This window comes from Callorhinus ursinus, unplaced genomic scaffold (genome assembly GCF_003265705.2).
Source record: "Callorhinus ursinus isolate GAN/ISIS: 27379988/994484 unplaced genomic scaffold, GSC_fseal_2.0 scaffold20, whole genome shotgun sequence".
Taxonomy (NCBI): Eukaryota; Metazoa; Chordata; class Mammalia; order Carnivora; family Otariidae; genus Callorhinus; species Callorhinus ursinus.
Window position 1 is genome coordinate 23475570 of NW_027397082.1, and position 18682 is coordinate 23494251.

General features: G+C 37.0%; 1 protein-coding gene across 3 annotated transcripts in view; it reads right to left on the reverse strand.

Moving 5' to 3' along the window:
• CC2D2B (coiled-coil and C2 domain containing 2B) overlaps positions 1 to 18682 on the reverse strand; it is a 103339-nt gene that overhangs the window by 57680 nt on the left and 26977 nt on the right. Inside the window, exons 12-19 of one of the 3 annotated variants that reach the window (XM_073904400.1) lie at positions 15907 to 16047; positions 14877 to 14983; positions 14559 to 14679; positions 11862 to 12039; positions 9653 to 9803; positions 8295 to 8442; positions 3058 to 3196; positions 1722 to 1925 (exon numbers count right to left, since the gene is read on the reverse strand). In XM_073904400.1, the coding sequence (XP_073760501.1) occupies positions 1722 to 1925; positions 3058 to 3196; positions 8295 to 8442; positions 9653 to 9803; positions 11862 to 12039; positions 14559 to 14679; positions 14877 to 14983; positions 15907 to 16047 (1189 nt within the window). Of the gene's footprint in view, positions 1 to 1721; positions 1926 to 3057; positions 3197 to 8294; positions 8443 to 9652; positions 9804 to 11861; positions 12040 to 13569; positions 13697 to 14558; positions 14680 to 14876; positions 14984 to 15906; positions 16048 to 18682 lie in introns of those variants that run through there. The other 2 variants (XM_073904401.1, XM_073904402.1) reach the window with 2 other exon arrangements.

The window sequence follows — 18682 nt, forward strand, 5'->3', positions numbered from 1 at the left end:
TCAGTTTGTTTCCTGAGATTAAGAATTCCTCATATCAGTGAGGTCATGTGATACATGTCTTTCTCTGATTGACTTATTTCACTCAGCATAACACCCTCCAGTTCCATCCACGTCGTTGCAAATGGCAAGATCTCATGCCTTTTGAGATGGCTGCATAATATTCCATTGTGTATATATACCACATCTTCTTTATCCATTCATCTGTCGATGGACATCTTGGCTCTTTCCACAGTTTGGCTATTGTGGACATTGCTGCTATAAACATTGGGGTGCACGTACCCCTTCGGATCCCTACATTTGTATCTTTGGGGTAAATACCCAGTAGTGCAATTGCTGGATCATATGGGAGCTCTATTTTCAACTGTTTGAGGAACCTCCATACTGTTTTCCAGAGTGGCTGCACCAGCTTGCATTCCCACCAACAGTGTAGGAGGGTTCCCTTTTCTCCACATCCCTGCCAACAACTGTCGTTTCCTGACTTGTTAATTTTAGCCATTCTGACGGGTGTGAGGTGGTATCTCATTGAGGTTTTGATTTGGATTTCCCTGATGCCGAGCAATGTTGAGCACTTCTTCATGTGTCTGTTGGCCATTTGGATGTCTTCTTTGGAAAAATGTCTGTTCATGTCTTCTGCCCATTTCTTGATTGGATTATTTGTTCTTTGGGTGTTGAGTTTGATACGTTCTTTATAGATTTTGGATACTAGCCCTTTATCTGATATGTCATTTGCAAATATTTTCTCCCATTCTGTCGGTTGTCTTTTGGTTTTGTGGACTGTTTCTTTTGCTGTGCAGAAGCTTTTTATCTTGATGAAATGCCGATAGTTCATTTTTGCCCTGGCTTCCCTTGCCTTTGGTGATGTTTCTAGGAAGAGGTTGCTGCGGCTGAGGTCGACGATGTCGCTGCCTGTGTTCTCCTTTAGGATTTTGATGGACTCCTGTCTCACGTTTAGGTCTTTCAACCATTTGGAGTCTATTTTTGTGTGTGGTGTAAGGAAATGGTCCAGTTTCATTCTTCTGCATGTGGCTGTCCAATTAATTGACCATAGAGTTGAGGGTCCATTTCTGGGCTCTCGATTCTGTTCCATTGATCTATGGGTCTGTTTTTGTGCCAGTACCATACTGTCTTGATGATGACAGCTTTGTAATAGAGCTGGAAGTCCGGAATTGTGATGCCGCCAGCTTTGCTTTTCTTTTCTTTTTCAACATTCCTCTGGCTATTCGGGGAGTGTCCTTGAGTTTTAAACATAATGAGTCCTGTATAGTTTTGTTTGTGTATCCTCTAAATTAGGGTTTACAAGCTAAAGGATGGCTGTGTGGCAACAATAAAAACAAACACACACTATTTTTTTTTAATTTTTTTTTAAAGATTTTTTATTTATTTGAGAGAGAGAGAATGAGAGAGAGCACGAGAGGGAAGAGGGTCAGAGGGAGAAAACACACACTATTTTTTAAAACAATTCTTATTTACTATTAAGTGGCTTATTGCAATTTACTTTCAGTCCAGAATAAAATGAGGACAAATATCGAAGAGTTTATCCATTTCTTTCTTATTAATAATAACCAAAGTTAAATTAACAAGTCTATTGTAACCTATTTTTAAAATAGTTTTTTAAAAATGTTTTTAATATAAACTTATTAGTTAAAATTTAAGATGAATTTAAAGCAGGAAAGATATTGATTTATCATACAATAAGCAATATTCAAATAGAAGCCACCTACCTGGAAGACTAAATCTGGAATATCTTTGTCATAAAGGGGTATTTGCTGCAGAAGGAAAATGTCTAATTGACCTGCATTTCTAAGTTGCAATAGCTGGAAACGTTTACTCTTTCTCATGTCTTCTTCAGAAACAAAGTTAAATTCATCCTGCAACTGTTCAAGACGAAAAGATTTTGGAATATCCTGTCCTTTATGTGTCACGTACTATAAAACATAAATAATAGAGCCTTTACTTAAAAGATTGATTTTTTAAAATTTGAGAATTATTTCAAAACACTTTTTTCCCCTCAACTGTGAGATGTCAGAGTTTCCATATATGTAGGAAAAGGAGCAATGAATCTGTACAGAGATAGAATCTGGAAAAAAAAAAAAGAAAAGAAAAGAAAAAATAGAATCCAGCCTACATAGCTTTCCAACCTTTTCCTGGTCATGACTGAAATGAAAAATGAAAATATTTATATTTCACACTGGGTTAAAAGATGAGACTATTCGTATCTGTTTGCCATAAATGTTGAGAAAGGATCAATATTTCTGTATACTTGTAACTAACAGAGCACTTTAGTTGGGAAGCTCTGATCCAGGGAAGCTTAACTGCAATAATCTATGCATCGTTTTATTCAATAAATGCAAATGTGTGTACATGGTACATGCCAGGAAGAGTGCTAGCTACCAAAGATTTATTCACTGTAGTTCTATAAGGAAAGATAAAACGCAGAATGAATAGCTACTGTAAAGGGCAGAATGATATCAGAGTCATAGAAGCTATAAAAAGGAAAAAAGTTAACAGGAGGGAATGGAAAGAAGGGCCCATATCTAACCGAGTTTATCAGGGAAACCTTTATCAGACTTGCAGGCTACCAAGATAGCCACCTAGGGTGCCCTTCTAGGCAGAGGGAATGACATGAACAAAGGTATGAAGAATGCATGTTTGAAGCACACAGAGCAGTTCAGGCGGTTATAAGAAAGAATAGGAGAAGTGAACAGTTAATGGAGTCATTGAGGCAAGGAATGTGTCTATAAATCATCTTTATTTCCCTAGCATCTATAATACCATGGGGACTCTGTAGTTGTACAAGACATGCTAGCCTGACGTTTAGCCTATAGGATGCCCGGCAGGTTGCTAAGTAACGGCAGAGTACCAACCATCAGGCCTAAAGTAGCAATTATTTCAGTTGTTGAATTTCTAACTGCCTTTACAATACTGTAAAACTGGTTGAAAATCGTATCTGTCCTCAGATTTATCTTTATATGCCTCCTGGTGCCTAGAAAAACTGAAGTATAAGGGGGTAGACCTTAGGAAATAGAATATACAGTACTGATATTTGCTATAACTTACCATAATAAATTCCATTAAATCAGAATATTCTGGATTATTTGGATCAATTTTTACTTCATTTGCCCACTCAAAAAGCTTCTGTGCATTAATGAGCCATGGAATTCCAGGAACCCCTCTTGCATCTACATTCCTTAACACACTAACAAAGAGAAAAATATCTTGTGAATTTGCATACAATATCTAAGTTATACATCTGTTATACAGGGTAAAACCTACCCATTCCAGGTAGTTAAAGATAAAACCTATGCATCCTCTGCATTTCAGGATAAAACAGAAGATTTAGATGTGATATCACTCTTGGTTCTTCTCACATTCTAATTTGTATCCTAGCTTTTTGATAAATGTCTACCCCTTCCCTTAAGAGACAGTAAGCTTCTTAAGGGTAAAGTCTGTAAATATCCTTCTTTGCCATCTCCACCTGGTGTAGTAGCTAAAACATAGTAGATGCTGAAGGGAATAGTGCTTGCTGAATGTACTTTGTAAACCCTGAGGATAGTAACTTGTTAAATATTTTCTTTCCATAGGATGTACAATATTACAATTTAATCAAGATGTTAGCTCTGGCAAAATTAATAAAGTCCACAACATAAAAAGAATCTTCAGGCTCGATCTATACAATTGAAACATAATACAGAGTAATACAATTAACTGGGAAGTATTCTGCCAGAAGAGTATCTCTGTTTGGTCACATATGGCTGTCTTAAGAAGTTGGAGAGCTGTAACAGTCTAGACTCATAATTCATCCTTGGTGGGACCTCAGCTATAGGCTAAGTGAAGAAGAAATTCAACCCTAAACAGTAAGGATTTCTTGAAAACCATCAATTATCCCAGTTATTTAGTCTCTCTCTTCAAAGAAAATTTGCCTCATCATGTATAATTACAGGGACTTGGACTAGAAAATCTCCAAGATCCTTTCTATAAATTAATTCAAGAAACATTCCAGTCCATAAACTGGGAGTCCAGAAATACAGTTCTGACTCAGATTCAATAATGTCTTAACCCAAACGTGGACACTATCTTATACTGTCTACTTTCCATCAGCATCTATTCATATTTCTATGATGAATCTTGGGAAGCTATTGCTAACAAAGTCAATGCCTAGTATGACAGGATATAAGCAAAACTACAAGTAGGTGAAGTATGAGTATTCTTTCTTTCTTTACTTCCTATTTCTGTCCTTATATTTGAACTGTTTTTGATATCTTTGTCACAAGAGATCTCTAGGGCCTGAGATCTGATTTCTTACACCATCATGTAAGAAATTTTCCTTCTCAGAGGAAGAGTCCTAGCCCAGGTCACAAAGCCTGAGGCAAAGCTTACATGTTAATTAACAGATCAGGGAGGGAAACTTACCCAGTTATAGCCTTAAAATAAAAAAGAAGTTGTAAATGGATTTCAATGTACTCCCACGATTTCTGCCTTAGGGAAGGTAATAAAGACCTCAGAACATCTCGTGCCTTTACTACAATAATTCCTCCAGCCACCCCTATAGGTGTTCAGCTATGGGCTATGACAAAATCCCTCTGCCACCTGTACTCCCTTCTCCACAACCAAATGCCAAGCAAGGAACACAATTCAGTGGCATTCAGTACACTCACGGTGTTGTACAACCACCATCGCTACCCTATTTCCAGAATTTTTATCATTCCAAACAGAAACTCTGTTAAACAACAGCTCCGCATTCCTCCCTACCCCCAACCGCTGGCTTTGTGTCTCTATGAATTAAGGGGAAAAAAAAGTAAAGTTATTAGGGAGGAAAGACAGACTGTCTACAAAACACCAACATGGCAGACTTTTAAAAAGGAATAATAAATCCCAGAAGATTAAGCAATGATAGCTTGAAAGTGTCAAGGGAAAATAAGTATCAACCTCAGATGTTACACCTCAACTATTATTCAAGAATGAGGACAAAATTAAGATATTTCAGATATACAAAAACTAAACAAATTTGCTAGCCACAGAGGCTGACTGAAAGAATCAATAAAGGAGCAGATTTTCATCAAGAAAAGTAAATGTAGAATGAAAGTGTGGAAGATAAAGAGGTGCAAACACAAAAGTCAATTAACCATGTCAGAAAGTTTCATTAACTAGTGAGCATAAGAGAATGGTTTATATTTTAAAAATGTTTTAAATGAAAACTCTGGACAATAATCACTGAGATTCGAGAAGTGTGCTCAATGTGGTATTAAAGTATTCCAAGATCTTTTGGTTCACTGCTTCATCTCAAGCTCATCGATGAATGAATAAATGAATGAGCAAATCAGAGAATTACATGAATACTTTCTTTTGGATCTTCTTGCTCTGAAGGATAGCTCCAAGCTCTGACTCTCACAAGTCAGCCCTGCCTTTTGGAGCACCCATCCCAGGTTCCTGGAACCCGGGGTCTGCACCAGCTCTTGAACACCCACAACTGTAGAAGAGAGTTCTGGAACCAACCACTCGGATCACAGAGGCCCCAAATGTAAAGTTTTACTTCAAGTTAACTTCTTTAGAGAGTGCTCTGGACTTTGAAACCTCCTTTGCAATTCACTGCCTCTTGAAATCTGTCGTCTGTCCCAATCTTTCACAGAACTGCTTTCAATCTTTTGTAAACCTGAGTTCCCAAGTAAGTGGAACTGCTAACTGCAGCATCACAGAATCCGTTAGAGAAAAGACTTCAAGAAGCAAAATGATGAGGACAGGCCAATGAATCTGGCCAGAAGGTCACTGGTAGTGTTTGGGAATAAATGGGTTGAGTTAGGGAGGGAATGTGTGAATAAAAAGTGGAGGCTTTGTACACAGATCAGTAGACCACACAAATGAGGACTTGGACAGGAAAAACAGCCAAGACAGGCTTTCAGGGTTTAATCAAATGCTTGGGTTTTTCTTTGTTTTAAAACAAGGAAGGCTTCTAGAATACAAAAGACTAACAGCTTAGGGAAATGGAAGAGTTAAAGATAATGTAAGAAAAGGATATAAATATGTCATCAAGATCCTAAAGGAGACAAAGAAAAGTGCCTAATTACCTGTATAAAAGTTAGCTTTAGAGTAAGAAGAACAAATATTTGACTCCAAAAAGAAAGTGAAGAATAGTATGAGGAGGCAAAGATTGGAAATAGCTGCAGCGGGGACACTGCTGGGGAAAAACGAAGAAATACAAGCAAATAATGGTTCAGAGTTTTAAAAGCTTATTCACTAGCTCCAAAATGGATTATCTTTATTAATTGTCCATTTTTCTCTAAATGCCTTTATTCAGGTCTCTAAGAAGATGACCTTGTTTACTTAGCAAAACAAGGACATCATCAAAATTGCGTTCCTGTCTACACAGTGATTTCTGTTTCCTTCTCTGATTTAAAGAGGTATTTCCTCTTCTCTAGAGCCAAGCTATCACTTGCGTTCTGGTTCGATATCTTCTTGACTCTGAAGGATCTCATACTCTTTCTAATACATTCTGGCTCTTTTTCTATGGATTTCGTCACTTATTCTAAGAAGATAAAAAGTGCCCCAATTTTCAAGAAACCTATACTTTGATTCTATTGTCTCTCTTATTTTCAGCCTCTTTTTAAAACTTCTTGGTAAGTAATCTACATATACGACCTCAGCCTCTTCAACATCAATTGCTGAGTACTACTGACACTTTGTTTTTTTTCTCTAAAACTATTGCCAAGAAAAGCATTTATGAACACTTACTATGAATCTGGCCATATGCCACTGGCTTTATAGTGTTCTCATTGTTATTTTTAAAATAGTCTCTAATTTCAGTTTTGATTTCCTGTTTAATCCAAGTTATTTATAGCAATGTTTTAAATTTTAAAAATTATTTTTTTTCAGAGCAAGACTGATCAGAAAGTGCAGTTTCCATATGTCCCCTCCCTGCCTCCAACCTGCAGTCTACTCTACTATCAATATTTGTACCAGAGTTATAATTTATTACATTCATTGCAATAAAAGAGTTGCATTTGTTATAATCAATGACTGACACATCAGCATCACTCAAAATCCACAGTTTATATTAGGGTTTACTCTTGGTGTTGTACATTCTATGGGTTTTGACGAATACGTAATGACATGTATCTACAATTATAGTATCATACAGAGAGTAGTTTCACTGCCCTAAAAATCCTGTGTGCTCTGCCTATCCATCCCTGTTTCCTCCTAACCCCTGGCAACCACTGATATTTTACTGTCTCCATAGTTCTGACTTTTCCATAATGTCATATAGTTTGGGTACAACAATTTTTTTAATTTAATTTAATCTTAATATGTTATGTTAGTCACCATACATCATTAGTTTTTGATGTGATGATCCATGATTCATTGTTTTCATATAACACCCAGTGCTCCATGCAGTACGTGCCCTCCTTAACACCCACCACCAGGCTCACCCATCCCCTCAACCACCCCCCAAAACCCTCAGTTTTATCTCAGAGTCCATAGTCTCTCATGGTTCATCTCCCCCTCCAATTTCCCTCCCTTCATTTTTCCCTTCCTTCTCCTAATGTCCTCCATGCTATTCTTTATGTTCCACAAATAAGTGAAACCATATGATAATTGACTTTCTCTGCTTGACTTATTTCACTTAGCATAATCTCCAGTCCCATCCATGTTGATGTAAAAGTTGGGTATTCATCCTTTCTGATGGCTGAGTAATATTCCATCGTATATATGGACCACATCAAAAAATATGTTGTTAGATGGGGAGGGAGAACCATCTTTTTGTTATCATCATTCTTTAATTTTTAAATGATGGAATCTACTTAGCCCTTTATATTTACTGTTTTATTCAAACACAGCATGATATATAAACCAGTATAACCATTTTTATAGATTTTTACTGTACTTAATTCTAGTAATCCTACTTGTGGTATGATCTAGAAATTAATCCTAAGTTCTCTAAGAAGTCCTAGGGCATAGAGTAAGATTTCTAGGATTTTTCTTCTAGCAAACTGATAATGCATAAATGATTCTTTCATAATCCAGAATGGCTGGGAGATACAAAGGATCCAGAAATAAAATCCTTAGGAGCCTTGGCCTTTGCCTGTAAGAGCTATGGAACCACTTCTCCCATCATCCATGTACCTATAAACCTAAGTATTAAAGAGATACATTCACTTACATGTAAATCCAAATGAAAATAAATAGTCCAAATCAACTAGACTGCTCTTACCACTGCTAGAGTTTTCCGTTTTACAGACACAGGTTCTGTGTGATGGTTTGCTGAAGACTGGCATTATTTTTCAAGCATAAAAATTTATTACCTGCAGTAAGCAGATCTTAATGACTGTGACATGGGTGTGCGAGGAATGCCATTTTCATCTAAAGCCCACGATAGAGAGTAGCTCAGTTTTCCTGATGTCAAAAGACAAAGTTCCTCAGTTCCATTTCCCTCAAGAAGAAAAGGTACATCTGTTTATAAAAAGCATTAAACCATGAATTTTTAATAAGGCATAGAATTTGCACATGGTAGATTTTTTTCTCCCTGACTTGACTTGTGAAACCCCAGGCTGTTGTGTGGTGACCCCAGGCTCTAATCTCAAAACTCTCTCTCATTTTCCATCTATGGTACCTCAAGGCAGACCACTTCAAACAGACTACAAAACAGAGAGGAAAATATTGATCTGAAGACCTAGGGATGGACCCCTCTATTATACTCTTCTTACTACTAGAAGCTTTTTTAACCATTCTTTCTCGAAGTGGCTTCCAGCAGGAAAGGACTGCCGGCCGCGGAGCTAGAGGCAAAAACCAGCCACTACTCTGTCCTCTTTCCCTCTAGCCGGGAGTCTCCCCCTCTGTCCATTTTCTTTCTCAGTCTGCGGAGAGCTTAACAATACTCCTCGAAACTTCTGCTGAGTTCCTGGGGCTCCTTAAATTTTTTGCCCTAAGTCTTTTCTCCTGGGCTCCCACAACCCTATTTTCTCGCTTCAGCTGGACTAAGCAAACTATATTCCTGTCTTATTCCTGTCCTTCCCAGGCTTTTTTGCTTACTCATTTCCTTTTCTCTCATTGCTCATTTGTTCGTACTTCCTTTTCACTTGTTCGTACACAAGCAGCTGTGAAACTCCTATTTAGGAAGGTGAAAGAAGGTATCTGGGGGAGGAGAGGAATGGAGGTGTTCTCGCACACACGCTAACTTGAATTTCACTGCATGAGGAGTGAAATCAATTGAAAAACAAGTGAACAGAAACACCCCTTCTTCCTTCTCTCCTTTTCTTTCACTCCTCCTCTACCTCCCTTCTCTATTCAGCTCAAAGATGCATCAAAACGTCCCATCCCGTCCCATCTCGGAGCATCTTTAGGCTTCGCTAAAGGACAGGCAGAAGCAGAGTAGTCTCTCTACTCAGAAGCAGAGCTCCTGGTCCACAGAGTGTAGTGCTCTTCTCTCAGGTGATTTAGGAAAAGCACGGGTGCCAATTCCAAATTTTAGATTTCCCAAAGATCTGATTCAAGACAGTTTTAAAAATGTTAGTTTAACATCTGAAAGGAGAATTTAATACACTTGAAACCTAATACTGTAAACACAATGCTCTTTATTCACATAAATGACCCAGGGTCAGGTACAACATGGAACTCATGAAGAGAATGAAGGTGGGGAGGGGGACATGTTAAATAAACTTACTGCTTCCTACTTCTCCATATGCAGGTATGACGAGCTCATCAGAGCTAAACTCTACATATTCCAAAACAGTTTTGCTTTTCAACTCTGCGTTGTTAGGTAAAGGTAAATATAGTTTTGCCAATAAGCTTGTCCTTTTACTTATCTCATAAATCTAAATATAAAAGAAATGGTTGATAGGTCACTCAACATACAAAATGGGGGGGAGCTAAAATGAGAACCCTCAATTAACACATTTTTATTCCTTTTGAAAAATACTAGCATATAAAATAGGTATTTTTCTAGAGCATTTCATCCACATGATTATGAGAAAGGAGATAATCCTAAGTCCTTAAAAATAAAATGCCTTTTACTGGTTTCAAAGAAAATAAGTTGAATTAAAGGATAACAAATATATTCTGAGCATATAGGTACATATAACACAATAACCCCCAAAATTACTTTTGTATAGCACTTTTAAAGTTCTTTATCTCATTTAAGCCTGATAAAAATGATTAGGAAATAGGTATTACTTTTCTAATTTTATAAATGAAGAAATTGAGTCTCTATATGAAACTACATTCATAGAAATTCAGGTTGAATTGCTCAGGAAAAGGGGAGATTCATTGGCTCATAGGATCAGAGGAGAAGTTAAGTAAGCTGTGGGCGGCAGGGAAGGGAGAAAGAGTCCCGGAAGAAGGAGTAAGGGAGGGGCTGAGTAGACAGCTCCATAGATGTCTACTGGATACTAAACCCAGGTCTTCTGATTCTGTATGCTCTTCTTTCTACTACCATTCCATCAAATCCAGTCAAATCTGCTTTCTGGGACCACAGGGCTGGAGGCCCGATCCTGGATAGTAAATGTAAAGGTAGAGAATTCCGCCTCCATAAGTGAAGTCTCCTGGGAGAGCCTTGTCCCCTGATGGCAGCTCTCAAAGCCATTGTGTGGCTGGAATGGAGTGTCAAGAATGAAAATGGGCCTTGTAAGAGGGAGAACTAGAATGTTCAAAAGCTCAGAAGTAGGAAATTGCAAGGATATATGGGGAAAAAAATCAAGCAGTTCAGTTTGGCTAAAGTGAAAAATGAATAAAGAGAAATGATAAGGAGTAAATTCAAAATGTAGGTCAGAATCTGTTAGGTTAGGGCATATAGATTTATTTTGTAATTTTTGCAGTTGCTCATGGTGTACTTTATCCCTAGCTAGATTCCTTTCTTTCCCTGCCTCTTAGTTTGCTACGATCATGTTCTAAGTGGTAGGATGATGAAGGATTCAAAATACACATTTATCTCCTTGGAGTGAGGGCAAGTTTTATACTTCAAGTGGTTGGATATTACATCACAACTTATTTTAGGTACAATAGGAAAGTATATTCAGTATATTTTTTAAGTAGGAATTTCAACAGAGGCACATTGTAAGATGACAGAAACTTGACAGTATACATGAGCAAAATGAATGTAGCCTCTGATCAGGGATAGAAAAAATTATTTTAGGTATTGTAAAAATACCTTTGATTTAGATTTGTAATTATAATTCTCTCCCTCCTCCCCAAACCTCACTCTATCTTTATTTCCTCCTAACTTTCCTTTCAGGTCTAACTGCAAGTTTAACCCCTATGTTAGCCATCAAGACTTCTTATCTAGCCTCCTTTAATGTCTCTAATTTTTCTCCATTGTCCTATTTTTCCTTCCTTTAGTGCAGGGGTTCTTATGGTGGGGTCTTTTGATAGGAATCAGTAGTCTGTTATGTGTATGTTCTTTCATCAGATTCTTAAAGTGATACAAAACATAAATGAACAAATGAATGAATGAATGAATGAAATACACACATATATACACACAAATTCAGCAAGATACTGAAATCACTAAGTCAGGGCTGAGACAATTTGGAGAAATCATTCAACACTAACAATAGCTATGCTACACGTTATAGTTTAAATAACCCTCTTCCATCACACTAGCAAATGAACAGTAGTGCTGCACATCCAGGGTTGATAGGAATTTTAGCAGGAGAGAATGGAAGTATTAGAACCACCACAAATCAAATAATTTTGTACTTGTAGCATAAAAGACTATTGCTGAGTTATAAATACATTATTTATAAGTATCTTGCCTACCCATATAGATCAGTCATCTCTAAATAGAAATTACTTGTCACATATAACAGTAACTAACGAGAAATTTAAAATTACAAATGGCATAAAATAAGATACAAAAGTAAATGACAATGGCATACCTCCAAGCAAATTGTTTCAGGCCAGTATATTAACTGAATATTGAAAATTTGCTGGAACATGACTTTAAAATCAAACTGAAGAGGAGATACTGAAGTGCAAGAAACCTGTTTATTGTTGTATAATATTTTAATAAAATACTTAAGCTTCTGAATTTTGGCTCTCCTCTTTTGTTCGTGCCTAAAAATTAAATAAATCTTTAAAGGATCTTTGAAAAACAAAATGGATACAAAATATTGTTCTTTTCAAAATGCACCTAAGCATGTTAAAATATGACCATTTTAGAGGACAAATGCTATCTTAAAGCTCAATAACGCTTGCTTATGTGTAGATAAAAGCCTCTCCTACTCGAACGTTTTTTTAAAAAAGATATTTACTCAAAAATAGAGAGAGAACTAAAATCAAGGTACTATAAATCACTCGGCAATTTATTTTACTAAATTGAAACTTAAAGAGATTCTGGCACTTACCCATTGTAAGATGTCTTATAAAAGGAGAAAACTGAGGGACTTAGGAATGGGGGGGAGCGTGAATTAAAAATTTGAAAATATTTTCTAACTTCTAGAAGAAAGACACACTTTTAAAAGAAATATGCCATATTTTCAGTAACCTCACTGAGGTGGCTCTCAGTCAACAGGCTTGCTGTGTCCTCTTTAAGGTCTTTAAAAATCCCTTTAGGCTTTAGGTTGTACATTCTTTTTCTCCAGGACATTCTTTCTCTAACCGCAAAGATCAGAGAGGCAAGCCAGATTCCCCAGGGTTTCTATGAAACACTTGCTCGGAAATAAACTGATCCCTTAAGTGATAGGAAACTCCTAAAGAGAGTCTTCTAGCCATTCATTCATTTGCTCATTCACCCAACATTTATTGAATACTTTCTCAGCTGCAAGGCAACTGACCTAATGATGTTCAGGACTTCTCTTTTTCAGAAAGATAAGCTCTAGGTTGAAACACAACATGCCCTTCTGTTCTCCACCCTAATTGTCCTAGGCATCCACTATCTCCTGGCGCCCAAATCTGCCCATGTTCTCTGTAACCTTTTCAGAGGGTTAGGAGATGAAAGATTACTTTTTTTTTTCCTTTTTAAAGATTTTATTTATCCATTTGACAGAGAGAAACACAGCGAGAGAGGGAACACAAGCAGGGGGAGTGGGGGAGGGAGAAGCAGGCTTCCCATGGAGCAGGAAGCCCGATGCGGGGCTCGATCCCAAGACCCCAATATCACGACCTGAGTCGAAGGCAGACACTTAACGACTGAGCCACCCAGGCGCCCCGAAAGATTACTTATTTTCCCTATCTCCCTGTTGGCCTCTTCTAACCATCTTCTCAATTAACTCTAAAGAAATATGTTAGGTACATTTCCCCTTTATGTTGCCCTCTGAAAGTAGTTTTAATAATGAGCTCATGAACTGATTATGAAAATTCATTAATTCAGGATTATATTTATCCTTAGGAAATCTTGCCTTTTTCATCACCTATAAACTCTTCATAATTCTTCTTTAATCCCTGTATTCCCTTCATCTCTATCCTTGCCATCAGTATATTCTTCTTTCCTAGAGAATCGATCCTTACTCAACCAGACATCTTAAATGGATAAAGACAGCAACGCCTCACAACGGCAATAACTTTGAAAAGACAGACACATTCCATTTCCTTTTGCCTTGACCTCCTCTCAGTTTTCGCCTCCATTTATCTTCCTCCTTCTCTTACCGCTCTTTACTTCTAACTTCCATTTTATGGCTCTTGTTTTCTTATCCTCATGTAGGTGGTCCTTTTGGATGCATGTCTCACATAATAATTATCTCAGGCCCTCTTGGGAAGTAGGCGCAGAACAAACAAAGCCTTCCTCCACTGGTGCACTTTGCTGGTCAGAAAGAGAGCAGCCGTAACTGTGCTTTTGTGTCTGCTACTCTTTATGTCATTTTAAATCTAATTATCCATCCAATCATTTCATAAATATGAATATTTTGGGGGCATTTACCACTCTCCAACACTGTGCTAAATGATGCACATTCACAATACTCAAAGATGAATTGGTACAAAGTGTCCCATGGGACAGGGATGTTGAAAAGTTGGACTTCAGTTCAGCGTTGTAAGTTGTCATATCCTCTTTAAAGGAGATGAGATCCATAGGCCCAGAGATGGGAGAAATGGGGATCTATATTAGATCTGTTTTTGCATGAAAGTCCTAGGACTAGGGAGAAAACAGCTCAAGGAAAAAGTCACAACTGGGAAGGAAAGAAGTCTGTGTCAAAGTAGAAAATTGCCCAGAGGATCCTCCAGATAACAGAATACTTTTTATGAAAGCAAGAGGTCCCCTTGGTAAGCAAGGGCAACCACATAACCTTATTTTTTACAGTGGCTTCATATCCTATCTATATCTGAACAAAAATTACTGCCATAGCAAAACAAAACAAAACAAAAAAACAATCATTAAACCAAACAGGTTTATGTCCTACCTCAGTCATGAATTAGAAGTGTGACCCTGGACAATTTACCCTTCCATAAGCATAAATTCCCCCATCTCTAAGATGAAGATAATACCACAGAGCTATGGTTGCAATTAAATGTGCAAATGTATTTAAAAACTTAGTAAAGTGCCCAGCTATGGTACTCACTCAAGAAATCTAACACTATTATTAAAACAATACAATAAAGAGATACTACATAATGAAGAAATAATCCTTTAAAATGCTTACAGTGAACACTTGGATAAGTTTGTTAATTCTGCAGTGAAAGAGAGTTGTGGCATCAAGGTAATTGGCCTTATTCTTTTAATATCTGATTCTTCAAGTTCTGAAGCTGAATATGAGAAGCTCTAGAAACCAAAATATAAATATGTAATTTACAATGTAAGTTCACTGCTCAAGACAACCATTCTTAAAATTAAACTTTTATTTCTTATGTTTGTCATTTTGTTGGGTAACTGTTACAAATACCAAGACTTCCTATTCTACCAAGCAATTAAATATTATAACCAGTTAAGAGGAGTTGAACGTTATTTTGCAATATAAATACCTGTTTTTCCCCATTCTTCAATGCTTTTCCTTCAGTTTTCTTCTCAGTTTCAGACATTTCTAACAGTTCTTCTTGGTTTGGTTCATCACATTTATTCATTTTTATCCTAATTAATAATAAATATAATTATTTGAAGCAGAAATAGTGGAAGTATTTGAGATTTGTTACTGGTGTTGCTAACACACATATACACGTACGACCAATTGCTTACAACAAATAATTTTACATCCCAAGGACGACAGTAGTGAGAATAAGAGTGAGTGGTGAGCAGGCACAGGCCCAGGGCTACAGTTCCGAACAAGCTTATGGCATCCATGGCTCTCCTTTTCTGTGGAAAAGGAGAGGCTTTATAAGAAAGTGCCACACTGTTTTCAAATGGCTGTTAACATTTGCATTCCCATCAGCAATCAATGAGAGTTCCTGTTGCTCAATATCCTTGTCAGTATTTGTTATTGTTTTTTAAATTTCGTTTTGTTTTGGATTTTAGTCATTCTAAATGGTGTGTGGTATATTCACATTGTGGTTTTATTTATTTATTTTTTTTTTAAGATTTTATTTATTTATTTGACTGAGAGAGACACAGCGAGAGAGGGAACACAAGCAGGGGGAGAAGCAGGCTTCCTGCGGAGCAGGGAGCCCGATGCGGGGCTCGATCCCAGGACCCTGGGATCATGACCTGAGCTGAAGGCAGATGCTTAACGACTGAGCCACCCAGGCACCCCTCACCTTGTGGTTTTAATTTACATTCCTTTATTGACAGGATATGATGCTGAACTTCTTTTCATGTTTGCATTTGCCATCCATATGCCTTCTTTAGTGAAGTGTCTGTTCAAATCTTTTGCCCATTTTAAAAATTGAGTTGTCTTATTAAGTTATAAGAATTATTCATATATTCAAGGTACAAGTCCTTTGTTGACTACATTAAATAGCTGTCTAGCCTCTGGATTTTCTCCCAGTGACTGTGAATTCCCAGTTATCTGTGGGCAGTTCCTCGGGAGCCCTCTAAGAACAAATAGACAAGCCACTCACCTTTGAAACTGTAACTTTACTGGGGTGCTTGTAAACCCCTGCCGTTGTCGAAGGGATTTTATTTGTTTCCAAGTCCGTAATATACTGTGTAATAGAGAGGAGTCTTTTCCCCTTTCTAACTCATAGCGCTGTTTTGTATTACTACAACAATAAAGGTAGATCAAAAATACATTGGTGGATTAGAACTATAAATCATTAAAAATGGCCTGGGAGAATGTAACTAACTCTTCTGGATACCCCCACCTTATGATTTTTTTTTTTTATTTTACCCACATCTTGATATAGCTACTGAAATTCCATTAATTAATTCCTTTATGACTTGAAGATTTTTCACTATTCAAAAGTCCTCTGCTAAAATCCAGACTTTTCCAGATGATCTGGTCATTCTGGAGTGTATTTATTATACATTTTTCAGATTAACAATTGAAACCATTGCCTCAAATCTAGAGGTACTTTGCTGGATGGGGTAGTGATCATATTATTTGGATATTGAGGTAATATACTGTTTCAAAAGATGCTTATTCTGTTTCATGACTTTACAAACACACTATTAGTATGACAAATTACGCTAATTGACTTTCTAATGTTAAATCATCCTTGTACTCCTGGAATGATCCCAATTTCACTGTATTATTTGATAGAATTCTGCTTAGCATATTTGTAACTATGTTTATGAATGAAATTGGGTTGCAACAGTTTTTGTATTGTTATCAAGTTTTAATTTCAAGGATAAAACAACCTCAGAAATGAAGTTAAGAATGTGGCCTCTTTTTCTATTCTTTGAATTTGTGAAAATAGAAGTTATCTTTAAATCAGAGGCTCCCAACCTTTCCTATATTAGAATCACCAGAGGGCCTGCTGAACACAGATTGCCAAGCCCCACCCCCAGAATTTCAGATTCAATAAGGCTGTGGTGGACCTGGTAATTTGCATTTTTAACAGGTTTCCAGATGAAGCTGATGCTGCTGGTCTGGGGAACCATATTTTGAGAATCACTGTTTTAAATGTTCTACAGAATCCTAATTTTGTCATCTGAGCCTCGAGTTTTCTTTGCAGAAAGATTTCAAATTACCGATTTGATTTCTTTAACAATGATTAAACTACTTAGGGTTTTTCTTCTTCTCCTTCTCCTTCTCTCACTTGTTGGATATATGTTTTTTTTTTTAAGATTTTATTTATTTATTTTAGAGAGAGAGAAAGAGACAGCACAAGCGGGAGGAGCAGAGGGAAAGGGAGAGAGAATCCTCAAGCAGGCTCCCCGCTGAGCGCAGAGCCCAACATGGGGCTCTACCTCATGACCCTAAGATCATGACCTGAGCCAAGATCAAGAGTCAATGCTCCACCGACTGAGCCACCCATGCACCCCAATTCTGGTTGTATTTTTGTACAAATTTGTCCCTTCCATGTAAATGTTCACATTCTTAGGCATGAAGTTTTTCAAAGTATACAGCATGTGTAATAATGTCCCCCTTTCCTTCCTGATATTGTAAATGTATATTTGTGCTGTTTCTTTTCTTTTTTAAAAAAAAAGATTTTATTTATTTATTTGAGAGAGAGTGAGTGAGAGAGAGCACAAGCAGGGGGAGGGGCAGAGGAAGAGGGAGAAGCAGGCTCCCCACCAAGCAGGGAACCCGATGTAGGGCTCGATCCCAGGGCCCTGGGATCATGACCTGGGCTGAAGGCAGACGCTTAAACAACTGAACCACCCAGGCACCCCATGCTGTTTCTTTTCTTGATCAGCTTTGCCAAAGTTTATCAATTTTTACCAAACATTTGAGTTTACTGATTCTATCATAGCTCTCTTAATTTCTGCTCTTTATTTCCTTCTATCCTTTTTCCTAACTTAAGAATGCTTAGCTCATTAATTTTCAACCTTTCCTTTTTTCTCTCATGTGTATTTAAATAAATAAATTTTCCTCTAAGTACTATTTTAACTGTACCACAAATTTTCATATATATTAATTTTTAATCAGTAAATTAAAAATCTTTCCTAATTATCAATATATCTTCTCTGAAAAATAGATTATTTAGACATATATTTCTTAATTTCCAATCATATAGAGATTTCTTAGCTATATTTTTGTATTCGATTTCTTTCTACATTGAATGATTTAAATCCATTGAATATATTGAGACCTTGAGATTTATTGAAATAACAGAATATCAACTTTTGTAAATGTTCCCTGTGTTCTTGAAGAGAGTGGCATTTTGCAGCTGTTGGGTACAACATTCTCTAACTATATATTAAGCCAAGTTTATTCATCATGTTGTTCAAATCTTTTATAGCCATACTGAATTTTTTTGGTCTACTTGTCCCATCATTTACTGAGAGGAGTGTGTAAATATTGCCCAGTAAGTTTATGAATTTGCTATTTCTCCTTGCACTTCTATCAATTTTGCTTTATTTATTTATTTTAGATTTTTTTTAATTTATTTCTTCATAAGAGACAGAGAGAGAGAGAAGGAGAGGGAGAAGCAGGCTCCCCGCTGAGCAGGGAGCCTGATGCGGGACTCAATCCCAGGAACCTGGGATCATGACCTGAGCCGAAGGCAGAGACTTAACCATCTGAGCCACCCAGGCACCCGCTTTATTTATTTTGAAGCCATTTTATTATATGCATATATGTATATATGTGTATATGCACATATATGAATATATGTTAATTAAACTGCATCATTTTGATGTGGCCCTCTTCAGATCTAGTAAAGCTTTTTGCCTTTAACGATCTATTTTACTTTATATTGATATAGCTATGCCATCTTTATTTTGTCAGTG